Source organism: Salvia splendens, chromosome 6 (assembly GCF_004379255.2).
Source record: "Salvia splendens isolate huo1 chromosome 6, SspV2, whole genome shotgun sequence".
NCBI classification, from domain to species: Eukaryota; Viridiplantae; Streptophyta; class Magnoliopsida; order Lamiales; family Lamiaceae; genus Salvia; species Salvia splendens.
Genome location: NC_056037.1, coordinates 6112680 through 6129327, shown reverse-complemented (window position 1 = coordinate 6129327; position 16648 = coordinate 6112680). Strand labels below are relative to the sequence as shown.

At 36.3% G+C, this 16648-nt stretch overlaps 2 protein-coding genes across 6 annotated transcripts; both read right to left on the bottom strand.

Annotated features, from left to right (window-relative positions):
* Positions 1-1886: 1886 nt before the first annotated feature.
* LOC121807637 (protein EMBRYONIC FLOWER 1-like) lies at positions 1887-7367 on the bottom strand. The gene is made up of 8 exons (XM_042207910.1): positions 7102-7367; positions 5999-6176; positions 5495-5766; positions 5292-5414; positions 5088-5195; positions 3975-4999; positions 2725-3736; positions 1887-2631 (listed from the first exon to the last, which is right to left on the bottom strand). The coding sequence occupies exons 2-8, from the start codon at positions 6163-6165 to the stop codon at positions 2339-2341; spliced, it is 3000 nt and encodes a 999-aa protein (XP_042063844.1). The 5' UTR covers positions 6166-6176; positions 7102-7367; the 3' UTR covers positions 1887-2338.
* Positions 7368-10859: 3492 nt separating this feature from the next.
* Positions 10860-16598, bottom strand: LOC121806681 (protein PEROXIN-4-like). Of its 5 annotated transcripts, none has more exons than XM_042206800.1 (7): positions 16469-16597; positions 16170-16225; positions 15972-16091; positions 15748-15876; positions 14813-14942; positions 12010-12073; positions 11297-11540 (listed from the first exon to the last, which is right to left on the bottom strand). In XM_042206800.1, the coding sequence occupies exons 2-6, from the start codon at positions 16173-16175 to the stop codon at positions 12027-12029; spliced, it is 432 nt and encodes a 143-aa protein (XP_042062734.1). In that variant the 5' UTR covers positions 16176-16225; positions 16469-16597; the 3' UTR covers positions 11297-11540; positions 12010-12026. The 5 variants fall into 5 exon arrangements, with proteins under 5 accessions (XP_042062733.1, XP_042062734.1, XP_042062735.1 ...); XM_042206798.1 differs by lacking the exons at positions 11297-11540; positions 12010-12073 and adding exons at positions 14035-14368; positions 14419-14493 and having other exon boundaries at positions 16469-16598; XM_042206799.1 differs by lacking the exons at positions 11297-11540; positions 12010-12073 and adding an exon at positions 10860-11085 and having other exon boundaries at positions 16469-16598.
* Positions 16599-16648: the final 50 nt, after the last annotated feature.

The window sequence follows — 16648 nt, the reverse complement described above, 5'->3', positions numbered from 1 at the left end:
TAAATTAATAAATTATTTTAATTGGAAGAAGTACATATGATTTATTATCATATGATTATCCATCTACTGTTAAAGTTGTGGGATTCAATCATATATATATCTAATATAAATCTAGCAAACTAAACAACCCTTGTCTATCATAAGTTTAGAGATCACAGTCCGCATGGGCAACGCAGTTGGTTCCTGAGGGGCAGATTCGTATGAATGGCCAATGATCAAATCTCATTACTGTCGTGTAGTTGCAACACCTTACAGGCACAAGTGTGAGGCCTTGAGAAGTGGGCTTGATCTGGCAAGTAGTGGGTTAGGCCCTTCCCTTAGCAGGTCACTGTGTACCCTAATTTAACAATCCTCATAATACTGTCGGACCGGAAAGGGGCCCCTTATATTAGGGTTTCAACCTTTTATGAATGAAGTTTAATGAAGTTTAGAGATCACAATTTTGTTTTTTTTTTCAGAGTACAAAGTTCAAATGGGATAGTTTATGGAGTATTAAATATGCAGTTCACTCATATAACTGGTTGGTGCATGTGAAATATTTGAAGTCAGATTACACACCCATTTATTTATATATATCAAGATGATCTTTTATAGTTGGTCGAATTATAACTTAATAGTAATTTCTTTATGTAATTCATAGAGATATAATATGACGAATTACGTATGCTGACATGTGTGGGGTAATGGATGGCACATCAAGCTTTTGTTAACAATATAAGCTTTTATTTAATAGCAAAACTGGTGTTTATTATTAATATTAATGAGAATACTGTTTTCACAGGGAAAAAGAAAACATTGTAATTAAATTAGGGGTGTTATTACAATTTATTTGTTAACTTATTTACTTTAAAACTTACCTGACCTATCGATCATATCCTATATATGTAGAGTTGACTCTAGTTGCATAACAAAATAGTTTTTTCTTAACTAACCTATTTATCTTTTGTAATAGGGACTTTATTGTTCTTTAAGATACAGTACATAATTTTAAAAAGGATAATAATTTCTTTTTGAATTATAGTAATTTTTCATTTGACTTTTGATCAATTCCATAATTTTTCAATTTGAATTTTGAAATATAAAATCACTACTTTTCAAAAAAAAATTTAATTACCTAATAATGATCAAACCAAAATTAATGTAGTACTATAACATATCAGATCAAATCACGTCATTTAGGGGTACATCTCGCCACACATGGTTGCAGTTAGAGTTTATAAACCTTAAGATAAATATTCTAAACTTGATATTCAAGTAGAGTTCAATTGAAAATACAAAGTACTCCCGCAATAGGAGTCACTCTTATTATAGGCACGGGTTTTAGAAATGTAAAGAATAGCAAGTTGAAAAGTTAGTATAATATGAGACCCACTTTTTAATAATGTGAGTGAAGTGAGTTAGTGGAATGTGAGACCTATTTACTATTTATGGTAAAAATGAAGTGTGGCTCTTATTGTAGGATAGACCCAAACGTTAAAGTATGACTATTATTGTGAGATGGTGGGAGTATTTCCTATAACCAATAAGTTAGCCGTTCTATGAGAGTTCATGCATGGTACAATTCCAGTTTTCTTCATCTCTTAGTTTTAAAAATAAATAAATTGTATCTCTCCCTATAACAGTAAATAAGACACTTCTTTTAAGCATGAGATTTAGAAAATGTAATTAATTAGTTAAAGTGAAGAGAAAGTAAAGTAGAGTAAAATAGAGTACTAACTATTTCTCCATTTTAACTATTAGTAATATATAGAGTACTAAAACTGAGTAATATGCATATCCTGCTATTTCGAACAGGAATGTAAGAAACATTAATAACTGTCGTACGAATAATAAAATCAATAGTTATATTTCATGTTGTTCTTTTACTTTAGTAGTGTATCCAAAGCTAAACAACTCCTGACTCATGGAAATATAAGGGAAATATCACACAAATAGTTTAATTTAGTTCTGTGAGTTTGTCCAGAAACAGACACTTTTGAACTACATAAGTTGAAGAATCTAGAATGAAACCTCCAACAAACCATTACACAGCAGCATTTCTTGAGATCTTGCAGAGAAATCTGACTATCTATATGGAGTATTATATATATGCTGCAATGCTGATCTTACAAGATCCCCAAAAAAAAGAAAGAAAAGTGGACCGAGGTCGAGTAACTTTGATGTTATTCCCAAATGATGAATGCATAAGCATATGCAAATTTGGATATGGCCTGAATGCGTGTAACATGTTCCCAAAAAAGAAAAAAACTAAAGAGATCCATCCCATTGAAAGAAAAGCATAAACTCAGTCTTACAGCACCAACCCGCGAAGCATAACAATGCCATAAGGTTATCTCAGCTATTTTCTTGAATACTCTCTCACAGTGGCGTCTTTTCTTGCCCTTCCTCTCTTCAGACCCTCCAAATTCAGGCCCTGGGATCTTTCCTTCAAAGATTTCCGTTTTCTCGATTTCATACCTCTAGCGGTTCTAGTATACTCATTCTTTGCATCAGGGATGCTGAAATCAGCAGGATTCCGGTTAAGAGTGCAAATCTCCATTTCCATGTTGCCCCTTGATGGTCGAGTTATGAGATTATCTGAGCTGTCTGTGTTGAAGACTTTACTGTTTCCTCGTGGTGGAGGCATGTGGCCTGATGACATGAATAAATTTTCAGATATAAATGTCAGTTAAAAGAACACAAATGCAGTAACTGTCATCAACTGTTGACAAAAATGATATTGACCTTGTGCATAGTGTTTTTTCTTAGAGGATTCACCAGGGAAACAGACACCGTTTAGTAACACAGGGAAGTCCTTATTACTGTGGCTACCTTGTGAAAAGAACGGCCCATTGAGGAATGGGTCGTTCTGCTTTTCGCTTACATTAAGCCGTGGATGGTGGTTGCAAGGAGAGAAAGGTTTATCATGAAAGCTATTTGAACCTGCTTTGAACGTAGACCCTGATACAATTCCACGATCCATCAAGGACAGTAACTGCATAGCTGGTATTGTATCATTTGTATAAGCATCCATAGATCCGGCAGACTTGGTGCTTGATCCGATTCCACCATCTTTGTTTGCAGAGGCATCACGTGCAACTCTTCTTGCCTTGCCCTTCATATCACTAACATTCTTCCCCTTGTAGCTTTGGCCGGGGAATGACTGCATATCCATACCACTATGCTGAACAGAGCGGTTTGGTCGAACATCAAGATGAAAAGGTGCGTTCTTCCTCCTTGGAGCCCATAATAGATCAGCCCCTTCACTAGGTCTAGGCCCCGAATAGAGAGAATTTGAGGCCAAATACTGTGATTTCTTTGGTTGACTAGATTTGAATGAATTGAAAAGCCTGAACTGGTTCTCCTCCATACTGCCTATGTCCAACTGACAATTTTTCGCCAGCGGGAAACTCAAGATACCTTGGCCGGGTCCCGTCTCGCCACTTTTAGCACTAATCCCACTTCTTGCGTTGGTTAGAGGAAAACTGATGACGCCAGGACATCCATCAGCGTAGACGGAGGGAGACCCTCTAACAGAACTGTTGCTGGTAGAAGCAAGTAGATGGTTCCTCGACATTTCAAGCGTCCTTTCACGTTGATTCCTTGCCAAAAGCTCAACTATATCCATCGGTATATCATCTAAAGTTCCGCCAGATTCTACATTGCTATGTATCTTACGGACAGCTTGTGGCATAGACACTCCAAATTGTCTTTTTCCTTCTTCAGCCATATGTTTACCAGAGGAGGTGGCCATATCCTGGATTCAATACAACTAGTTAATATCAAATGAAATTTTGCACAAAATACGACAGTAGTTAAAGTAGTCGGATAGCAAACATCAGATACTTATACCCCCCAATCAAGTAGAATAAACTAAACCTTTCTTGTTGGTTTGTCCTAGAAAGATTCATAGCTGTCGAAATCTAAGGTATAAAGGTTGTGTAACTTCATAGTAGAATAATCATGCAATTTATCAATACAAAAACTTGGCATACCAAATTTTTGTGCACAGTTGAGCACCTATTCTCAGAAGTAAACAACTGCTTCCATTGAGATGAAGACGATTTTTCCGTAAATGACTCATTCAGATCTGGAATGGCCCTATGCTGCCTGTCAGATATTTGGCTGTTCGAGTTTCTTTCAGCATTTGTATAGCTGCTCAGTGAAAGCTCCAAGGCCACTTTCCCTTGAATGCTGCAGCCTCCCACAAAGCTCTTTCTTGGAGGCACGAGAGTTCTATGCTCAACTTCGACTTCAGGCCTCTTACTTGTGGACTTATCAGAGGTTCTATCCACTTGTTTTCTAGATATTAAATTATTTAAATGTGGTGTGAATTCTCCTCTCATTACGTGAGGGACATTCTCCATATTACCACAATTAGTCATGACTGGAGCAGAATGTCTCTGCATGTTTTCCAGAAACATCTCATTTGTCTTTGGCAGCAATTCACTTATCGGCATGCCATTGTCACCATAAATATGCTTCCTCTTTCTTTTGATTCCAAGAAATTTATTTCTTTTGGGCTTGTTCTGTTGAGTCTTTGCACTAAGTTGCAAATCTGACTCTGCGGAGCCATCTCCTCCCGATTCTGAATCGGATATTTCAAGCGTTCTACGTCTTTTATCTGAATCTGGAAGTGGACACTTAAATCTTTTAGCTGTATCAAGTGGATTAGTTGCCCGAGGAGGTCCTCTGTCTTCTTCAGCAGCAATCTTTCTTTTCCTATGAGGACTTATAGATACTGCTGCAACATCAGCAGACGTCTCCAACTCAGAACGATGACGTGAATCATCTTCCTTCTCGGTAGATCTGACCTGCATCCCACTGAACAAAGCAGACTTCGTTTTAATATGCTCACTCATTGAATTATTTTCTTCCTCCATTATATCAGCCAAAGAACGCAATTTTGGCTTTCTCCTACGTGGTAACGCACAACCTGCGGCATCGCTTGGAAACGATAAATCATCTGGCTCATCAAATCCGAATGAAGCATTCTCAGCTATTCTCACATCTGACACATCTGAAACCGAGAAAAGCAAACCAATATATCATCCAATGACCTAGAGATAGTAAAAATCTCAAAGAAGCCAAACAATTCTGCCAAACACCTGCATTGTTATCATTTCTCTGTACAATCTGGACTGGACTAGATTTTGTTGTATGAGCATATGAAGTCCCACATTCGTCATTCTTGACATCTGATTTCTCTTTGCTGCCTGCAGACATATTTTGTTTGTTAAAAATGGCTAAATAGTGTTGACAGCTTTGGAACTTGTGTTTCGTGTGGTCTTCTGTAATAAATTAAAACCTACTTGTGGTAGCTTTATGATGCTTGCACTGTGGACCAGCATTTTTCATTTTGTTACTTGGATCTTTGTCTGCCCTATCTATAGAACCCCTTATAACATGTGACTCCTTTAAAACATGCCTATCACCTGCAAAGCATATTAGTAGACAGATGTAAAGAAGACTATGCTAGACGGAACATGCCTGATTTGAGGGTGCATGTATGTACCTATATTCCGCCTGCTATGTGAGAACAAAACTCCTTTTTCTGGATCAACATGCTGACAAGTACTTGTGCCAGCATCACTTCTGACTGCAAGCACCATTTCAAGTCCAGTACCCTCAGCAGCAAAGTCTGGGACACAGGTCGAACACTGCCACCATCTAAACTTAGGCACAGATAATGGAGGTAGATCATCGATGAAATCATCATTTACTCCTTGGGAGGAAAATGGTAAACATGTCTTCGAATCTTTTTTCCGCATTCCAGCAACAAAGCCACTGCATCCACAGATTCAGTTACTACCCTTTAATATATAAATTTCTGCAATCTCTAACAATTTTATACTAGTATGAGTCAATGAGAATGATACGCCCGTCTTTGTAAAGAATATACTATGATGTATATTGTTAGATCGCATCTAGAAAGAACAATATAAAACATATTTCAGGATGCAGTATTGCAGTATATATTTCAGAAAAAAATTTCAAAAGAAAGTAAAGAAAGACTTACCGTATTGAAAAATGCTCATGCAAGGGTGACCCAATCTCTTCCATGACACAACTGAGATCTATAGCTATAGAATTAATCTGGACGAGTGATCCAAAAGACTTTGATGCAGAAACTGGATAATCGCTTCTGCAATGACTTTCTTCCACAGCCACAATACTCTTACCCATTTAAAAATAACCTGCAACCATCACACCATAAAACAAGGGAGGATCAATGAACTAATAGCCTGCAATCGCAACTCAAGAACTCAAAGCACAAATACCAACTCAGCAAAAGGCATGCATGAGAGATGGAGCGGCAAGAATAAGATTATATTATCACATGCGATATAAAAACTAAAGTGGATCAAAAGTTGGTTAGACAAGAAGAATCAATCCCCAAACTAAGGCAAATATATTCACAATTCAATCTCCAGAGATGGGAGAAGAAACCAAAGCTCAGCACCAAGAAACGGTAACATGCAATGGTGAAAGTATTCAGGCGTTTTACCGACCAAATATATAAACCCTAATTTCACAATCAAAGTAAACACAAAGCTTAATCCAATCAAAGGTTAGTATTCGAGCACGTCACATTTAAAGCCAACAAAACTTCCCAAATAGTAAGCAAAATAAGTAAGAAAATAAAGAATAAAAGGTAAAGGCAATTCTAGGGTTTTCATTAGGGGAAAAAGATGCTGATTTGATTGCTCTCCACAACAGTGAAACCAAAGATGAATCGACGGCTCAGAAATTAACTCGAAACCCACATTACCTCTCCCAACCGTAATCGAATGAAAAAGCAACCCAAATAAATCTAATCTCACTAACCGAGATTAGGGTTTAACGAAACACGGATCGATGGCATTTCCACTGCACTAGCTAAATCAGTAAGGAATCAGCTGTAAAGCAGCATAAAATAACAATAATGTGAAGCGGAATTGAACCGGAAAATAAAAAAGGAAATAAAATAAACCGACGCTATAGAAATAAATGGAAAGACCCACTTCAGATAAAGAGATATTTCAAAAAAAAATCAGCTGGAAGTCAGCTAAGACCTAGTACGAAGCAACAAAAATAAGGAGAAATTGAACTCATACAGTAGCAAAAATTCAAGGAGCCAACCTTAATCGGAAATCGAAGGGAAAAAATCAGATAAAAAACCACCGCTGTTTAATTAACCCAGCGCAATCCATCTACGGCTCAGATAGAAAAAAAATCTTCCTTCGAAGAAGCTCGCGATATCATCTCTATGAATTCGCTGAAACGATTCGATAAAAGCCCCCGCTGATTGGACTTTGAAAGAAACGGAGGAGTGCTCGCTTTTATTTAGGTCTGAAATTCGAAGGATATGTTTTTTTTTTTACAGAGAGAGAAAGTGAGGTTAGATAGTGAGAGTGATAAAGTGCGCAATTTTTTAATGTGAGTTTACTGTTGAAAAATACGAAATTTGTAGTATTTATACTGTTTTTGTCGTTGTATGCATATGTACTCCCATTTCTAGAGAGAGAGAAATGGAGGGAGGAGAGAGAGGGGTAGGGCCAATGGGAGGGCGCCAGCGTGGCGCAGTGGTGGGTTTGCTCATCACCATCGCACTGTAAACCCTAGCCAGACGAGGGCTGGCGCGTGGGGACACTGGCCGGTTATGGAAGGTTGTTGTCCACGCACTTGGGCGAGATCTGATTGGGCGTGGGGAACGCGCGGTGGTTGCGCAAGTGGGGGTGAGAGAGGGATTTTTCCTGAAAAATAAAAAGAGAACCCTAAGTTGTGTGGTGTACCAGTAAAGAAAGGTGGGGATAACCCTAAAAGGGTGAGGCAATTTCAATTGGGGGAGTAACTAATTTACCAAGAACTTATACGTAAATATTGAATGGGAATTAAATGTAGGAGTAGTTAGGTTTGAAAAGAATATTATTTGGGTTTTATAATCTTTAACTCTCACTTTTGGTTGTTCTTTTAAAAACATAAAACTGTATTTGGCGGCGGAAGTTGTGAGTAAATAAATGGAATTTCGTTGGATTCCCGTGTGAAAAAAATGAAAATAGGTTCTTTTATTAAATAGTATGAGTATGTAAAATAAATTCGTGTTTTTCGAATTTAATTTTGCTTTGAGTTGGGCATTTACAATTTACATGCATCAATGATGATGGGGCCCACGTAATGTGGATTCATGTAAATAATATTATTCGCTAATACCAAGATTTGGAGGAAAGTGGGTAAATGAAAATTGTTGAGTTTATTTTGAAATTACATGAGAGCGCAGGCCACTTATAGATGTCATTTCAATAGATGAGGCATTTTATGAGAGGGTGTAAATTTAATTTTGTTTTAAATAATACTATTATTATCGATTACCTTAATTCAAAGTGCATGCAGCCGTTAGCGTCGGTTATTAATACATAAACCTAACATTTATTGTAAAAATTAGACTACGAAAAAACAATCTACATTGATCCTATTCCTACCGACGTATACATTTGAATTTTTGGGGTAAAAATAGTATAATTAAAAAATATACTACCACTACTATTTCTTTACTCTTTATTTGGCTTCATAGATGATAGTGCGAGCATGCATATGATCTGGATTTTACACGTAGCACTCTTAACATTTGTCGAAATTTAAAAATTTTGTTTAAAATTACTTGCATAGGTACTCCAAAAAATATAAATTATATATGGACGAGGAATCAAGAGAATCAATTCTTACGTTGATACGCGCATATAAAAGCTCGTATATACAAAAAAAAGGTATTTAAAAGCTAAATTTAACGATATTTAAATAATAATAACTATGGGAATGTCATAATTCAATATCAGGTATAATATGTATTGATAGTTGTATTTGAAAAAAATGTTATCATGTGTGTACAAAATAAATATTCATATTATATATGTGAGTGAATGATGCATTAAGAGTGTTATATTGCCTATATATATATATATATATATAGATATAGATATTCCCAAAATTATATATATACCCCCTACTTGCCATTGTCGCACATTACAAAATTGAGTCTAGGATATATGCTTTTGGATCGAAGCTCACTATACACCCATCAAAGAATTGTCGAAGGGATAGTTGAAAATGGTCGTCAGCAATTTATGGCAGATAAATACGAGGGAAAATAAATTAAATAGTCATAATCGCATTTCAAAATTAGCAGAGGAAGGTAGGTATGTAAAAGTATTTAAAATTATTAATTTATTAGTATTTTTTATGATTTTTACTAAAATAACTTGGTACAGCAAGTCATAGTATTAATATATGTAAATAGGAGTGGTATCATAGTTAATTAGAGTTTATAATGATACTTCATCCGTCTCAATTAAAATGAGTCATATTCTTTCTTGAGATGTCTCAACAAAGTTGAGTTATTTATTTTTTAAAAAATAAAGTATTCAATTTTTCTTACTTGATTTCATTACCTACTTCACCCTCTTTTATCTCTCCATTTTTTTTCTCTTTGTATCAACTTAATTAATTGGGATAGAAAGAGTAATAAATAAGCATATCATGAGTTCTGCATGACCCTTATATCTTGCAATCTAGCTGTTTAAATCATCTCCACGTGGCCCACTACTTTTAGCATTTTTAACGAATAATAATTAAATCATTTTAGCAAGCAAAAACAGATAAAGAAGATCCTAAACATGCTTACAAAAGTAAAGATTTTATTCTTGTAGATTCGACGATTGCTTATGTCTTCTCCATATGTTGATCCTTCAATCCAACCTTATAACTTCTAACTTATTCCCAATATAACATTATGATTCTTATGTAGTGATATAGGCAACCAATACTAGAGAACAAGAATTTAGTTAACTATAAAGAGCGATTTAGTTCACTGCAAAGAAGTTTCAATTTACAAACGAATTTGAAAACAAGGAGTGAACCAAAACGCTATTATAGTGAACTAAATCCTTCACAAAGTAAATCCTTCACTATAAATTATAGTGAAATGTATCGCTCTTATAGTGAACTAAATTCGTATTTCTAATTATGCATTTAAAATTAATCCTACCTTGATATCTCCTATACTCTTATGTGGACAAACTTATCAGAATATAATGAAAAATAGAAAGAAAGAAAGAGAGAGATATGGCCAAAAATTTGGCCAAAAGACAACAATACTTAGAAATTATTTTTATTGAAAATCAAGCTAATTTTCTCCACCAAACCACATCAATTTATGGGCCTAAATTTCATTTGAAATGACTGAATTTTTATCATCATTATAAGAGAGTTGAAGCCATGGGTATAACAAAATTGATGGTTATCTAGCTTTTATGTCAAATGCGTTTCAACATAAGCATACAACTCTATGTAGCCAACTACCTCGATAATGCAAAATCATACGTGAATTGAGATTTTAAGAGGAACACTAGGCATATCGATACATGACTGTCCTTAAAATGATGAGCCATTTTAATGGAATTGAGCTTTTAAGAGGATCAATAGTTCGAAATTTTTTGGAATAATAGTTAATCTAGTAGTCTCCCTTTCCCTTTTCATAATTATAGAAGTACATCGATTTAGCATTTTATTGCAAAACAAACACCTTCAACATTTTCCAATAACTTCGAAAATGACTTTGGCATGATTTTTATCTTCTATGTGGATGAAATTCGACTAAAAAATTAAGATAGCATGATAAAATCGTCATACAAAAAAAGGAAAGGAAGAAAATATATACTACATGAGACAGATAAACACGGTTTAGTTATTAAAATGTTTTATGTATTTCAAAAATTCTACTCCCTCCGTCCCAATAAATGTGAAGCATTTGCTTTTCACATGGAATTTTATATATAGTGTTTTTTTGAGTTGTAGAAAGAGAAGAAGTAGAGATAGTATTATTTTATTTTATGAAATGTGTCGTTAAAGGATATTCCCTACTGATCACTATTATTACTACCCCATAAAAGATCTTAATGTACACGTAGATGCGTACAACATGAGTATCTGAAAATAGCTAACTTTATGGCAGTGTCAGAAATATGAGAGGGAAGACTGATCACAGCTTCTTGGGCATGGCAGCAAGTCTGGTATACATCCTAGCCATCGACTGGTAGCCTAGGATATCGCCAGACTGGAGAAGGTTACCTCCAACAAAAGGCAAAAACACATCAACCGGAATAATCATAATGAAATGAAAGAATGCGACTACACAAAGAATTAGAGCGAGGATGGATAACTGTGTGACCAACTATGTCACGACCGCCCTTTAGGGTTAATAAATACGGGCGATCGTGATTAAAAGAATTTAATAAACAGACGAAAAAGATTAGGGTTTCAACACAAGTTGGACCAACTATTAATATCCAATTAAATAACCAAGAGTTTAATATTATCCAACAAGAAGTTCGGAATATCCATTATCCTAACAATTAAAGTTGTCGGCCCAAATAAAACATGAATAAACGAAAAGTCACAGCGGAAACGACCAAGAGAAAGAGTGACGTCATGTGTGAAGACACAACGACACCCAAGGTTCAAAAACAACCATAATATCTTAAATTCACTTGCTCAACACCACCACATCCTCGTCGCCGCTCAACCTGCACATAAGGAAAACACATGCAGGGCTGAGTATTATAAGAATACTCAGTGGCTCATGCCGAAAACATTTTTCAATAAAGAGTAATTTATCATGCCATTCACAAGTAACCATCGGGGTTTAGCTTTAGAAATGTCCGAGGCACTCAAAATCATTTCCATTTCAAACATCGACTGATCAGTCATTTTCCCATAGACGTTTACCATATCTGCCAATACATGACTTGGAATGTGGCCACAAACCAAGCCACTAGACCGGCCAGCCCGTACGCTAGCACACGATCTACCATAGGTGTACACTAGCCCAAGTAGGGTTTGCGGCCCTACAAGGACCCGAATTCGATTTATATAATAATGGCATAAAGCCCTATCAGATAGGCACGTAAAAATCAAACCATGGCATGATAAATACAGTTTCATTTCCATCGATAAAATATTTAGGACGTTGTCCTTATTTAAAAGAAAGCCCACCTCAATTGCTTAATTCTCTACACTTCCTTCCCTTTGGTATCTCGATTCCCTTGCGAAGTCTCACCTTTAGAATTTAAATAATACATATATCAACATACTTTCCAATTAGATAAAATAAAAAAATGCATGCACCCTAGTTGAAGTCTTTTATCTTGTTCCCTCGAATTTTCGCATATTTTCGATTATTCGGCGGCCGCTTGTGCCCATAATTCCTCCGTTGGCTCCTCGTACTTTCCTCCAAAATATAGAAATTAATTCCCAATATTTATTTAAGCTCGTAATTAAATCCCCGCAATTATTTCTCTTCGAATTAATTATTTCCGACATAAGATACAGTTATTCACTATTTGAATTATTGTGGAAATTAATTAAATATTCTTTACCATTAAAGTTATTCATTGGTCCAAGTATTTAAATTAATTCCCAGCCTACTATTAGTCTTCAATTTAATTTGTGAGCCCAAGACAATTTAAATGGAACCCAACTTAAGTAAATCTTCCCTTTTAATTTAAAGGCCCACTTTCTAAAACAAAGGGGAGGCCCAATTAGTAGCCCAAATCTTTCTTAAATGAAACAAAAGAGGTCCAAGCCCAATTTCCCTCCTACCATCTCCACGCCTTCTCTCATTCTTTCTCTCTCTCTCTCTCTCTCTCTCTCTCTCTCTCTCTCTCTCTCTCTCTCTCTCTCTCTCTCTCTCTCTCTCTCTCTCTCTCTCTCTCTCTCTCTCTCTCTCTCTCTTGTCTGAAAAAGGAACTCCCCAAATTTCCCGTCGTTCTTCTCCGATCTGGCGTCGCCTTCCACCTCCGCCGTCAGTCGCTGCACCGACCGCGCTGTCGCCCGCTGAACCGACGCACGCCGTCGCTGCTGTGCGGTTCAACCTCCGCCGCGAAGGGTGCCGCCACCGGTCGGTCCCAGCGACGATTCGCACACCGTCGTCGCCGTCGGAGTGGAGGGACTCTGCCGCCGCTGCGGTCGTCCAATTCAGCCGAGCCGCTGCTGCCGTCGTCCAATTCATCCATCGTCCATCACCGAACCAACCCCGAACAACTCCGAACAGCCCCGAAACGACCCGAACAAAAACCGCGCAGCCCTGACTAACTCCGAAAGATAAGTTCTCATTCAAAGTATGTTTCTTTTCGTTCTTAGTTTGATTTTGATTCTAAAAAAGGTTCGATTGGTTTTGATTGTGCGATTTGATCGTTGATTAGTTCTTTGTTTGGGAGATTGATGCGGAGTATGTGATATATGAATGCAGAATGCAATAATTCATGTTTCCAATCTGGGTAGGAGATTACCTCTGTGAATGAGTTTGGGTTGTGAAGTTCACAAACCTAAAAAGGCAGGGTCTTGATGCCGAAAGGATTTCAATTTCTGTTGATAGTGATCTGGTGTTAGATTCCAAAGTAGGAGCAATTTAGATACAAATTGATAGGAATTAGTTTACCTTGAGTAGAAGTTGAAGGATGATTCTTGCTTGCGGAGACGATAGGTGAGGAAAAGAAGTAATGGTTGAAGATTTAATATACGGGAGAGATTTGTGGGATAGATGGAGCGGTTTCAACGTGGGATTAGGGAATTTAATTTCAAATTCTCCCCTTTTTTTTGTTAAACGCGATTTAGCTGAAATTATATTGGTTTTTGGTATTTTATTTGCAGATTACGGAAGAGGAATATCTTTTCACGGAGTAGGAAAATCTGCGCAGAATCTTTAATTAAAATTGGAATCAAAGATGTTTTATTTTAATTAGTTTAGTTTAATTCATAGCCCATTGTATTTTATTTTAAATTGTGCAGTACACAATTTATTTATCACGGACTGGACTTTCATATTATTTATTTAATTTATCGGATCCAACATGGAATTGAGTCCAATAAATATTCCTCACGGAAAGGAAATTATTTAAATTCGCGATGTAATTTATTTCATAATTTCTAGCTCTCATAACAATTAATCGATTATCCAAAAACCTTTAATTTATCCTCGTATTCAATTATTCGAGCAGCCACGTCACATATTCAACACTGTTGACCCAGTCAAAATTCCAACTCAAAATTAGGTCACGAAAGGTATCCAACAATTTTACTCGATAATTAATTCGCGGACCTCGCAATATCAAAAGCATTAAATACATGTACTTTAGGGTTCGAAAATTAGGGTTCAAAAAGTGGGGCGTTACAAACTAGTTCCAGGCAAAAACGTGCGTGCATCCGAATATACGCACATATAGTATAATTCGTGTTCACAATTCCTATCTGCTAATCAGAATAAGGGTATTATGATGGATGCACCATGCCATCACTTTGGATTGCAGCAAAATAGACACTGATCAAATTTTGCAATTTACCACGCTGGAAAAATGTTGTGGTACGAAGTAATGCTGGCTAAGCAATTTACCACGCTGGAAAAATGTTGTGGCACGAAGTAATGCTGGCTAAATCCCGAGGAAACAAAAACAAACTGTTGGATCTTGAAAAGATCATATGCTAGCAAATCAAAAAGTGAGATCAGTATTGACACGTTTTATAGTCTGTCTAAAACCAAAATAGAGTCAAAGTTGGCGATGTTTTAATCAAGATTTTTTCATAATATCCAAAAACTAAACTACAATGGTCCACGGAGAAGCATCAAGATTTTCACTTATGGTGGATCTTGCTACCGTATATCAACTATAATTGATCAAAAGGGAATTAGTATTGCAAAGTAACAAGACGAGAACAGTCTAGTTTACAAAACCATGGCTGTAAAACTGAACTAAGAAGATATGTATCATAGACACTAGACAGATATCACAAACAATGATACCTGAATCACAGTTAAGTGGGCTATCGGGCTCTGGATGACCCATCAACGCTATTATGGCCCTACAGACCGACAGCAATGTCCATGCGGGGCTCCAAGCATTCTTCAAGATATCAAGGCAAATCTCACCCGTCTGCACAAAACGAAGGAAACAATATCATAACCAGAGCAATTGTATCAAATTCTATTGTTTAATCATAAGTGAGGGGAGAAACAATGACATCTTCAGATTATAAAAGCCAAGCTTACAAACTATGGAACCAACGAGTTAGGAAGCGTTTCACCACAAATAACCTAGCAGTGCATACACAAGGAAAACTACAATTCGGTGACGAAATAGGAACTATGTCTAAAGTCATTCCTTTGTCTTTCTAAAACCTATCTATAAGTACGTCCTAGTTTTTTCATGTCGGAAGCCTGTGTGCTTTTCCATTTTTCAGACACCAACACTTGACTCAGCACTGTCCCGACACATGATAACAGTCAGAGATACTTAGCTTGACCAGTAACAACAAATCAACCAGCAATGGTATGAAAACGGCCTATCAACTACAAAACCAGGACTATATATCATCATGATCATACTAAAAAAATTGAAAATTTCATTTCATACTTGAACCCCAAATCCAACCTCTTATTGAGCAATTTCATTCAGCAATTCAAACCGGCTAAAATAGAGCAAAAAACGGCATGCAAACAGCTAAAAAATTGATTACGAGCCCTATCAAGTGCTCCATTTCAGCAGTTCCACTTCCATCGTTAGTTGTACACATCACTTCCAACACTAAAATTACTCAATCGAGAAAAGACTTTATATAACTACAGAAGGCACCAAACACTTCATGCTCGTCGCCATTAAACAATCACACGAGACAATAGCAAGAAACATATCTATTGAAACTAGAGCATCTACGACAATCCAAGACAAGATAGACTACCTTGAAATGCACATTTGGATGGAAGATCTTAGTCAAAAACCGAACTTGAGGTGGCTGCAGAGGATAGTGCTCGGGCACAGTAAATAAAAGCTGGAAAATTCCACCTTCATACGGAGTTTCTGATGACCCCTAAACACACACCAATAAAATCAACCAACTAATTTAAATAATCAAATCCTCAAAGTTTCTTGTTCCCTGAATGAAAACGAGGAAATGCAAACCACCTTTATAAGAGCTGTCCATTTAAATATATTTGAATCATCACACACCAATTGAATATCAGGATCAGCTGATTTCTCTCTATGCACCTCTTTGTATTCCTTGAAAAGCCTAGCCCTAGACGCCTAAATCAGAACATTTGATCAAATTCACCAAAACACAATTGAAAGAAATCGATTGAACTTCCAGAGAGCAAAACTAACCTGCATTATGAGGCCTAATAATTGAAATTAATGAGGCCTCAACTATAGAATAAGAACTGCATAAAGTCGAGATTATCCTATACGACTCAGCAATTGAATTATATAAAATCCAACAACTCATCACCATACATCCCCAGAAAAAAAAAGAAAAAAAACTATTCTTTATGGGCAGAGAAATTCCAGATGTATTGTGAAACAGTTTTCGCAAACCGAGTAAACAGAGACGCAAATTCTTGAACCCCATATTACATCTACTTGCTCTAATTAGAAACAAATTGGGGGAAAATTAATACACTTACGGAATTGTACTGTTTAAAGGCGATCAAGAAATTGGAAACTCAGCGTTAATCTGAAATGCGAACTGATAATCAAGAGAGGAAGCAGACAGAAGAGAAATTGGTGTTGAATTGATTTCTATATTTTCAAAGCTTGTTTTAATTATTTATTTATTTATTTATTTATTTATTTATTTATTTATT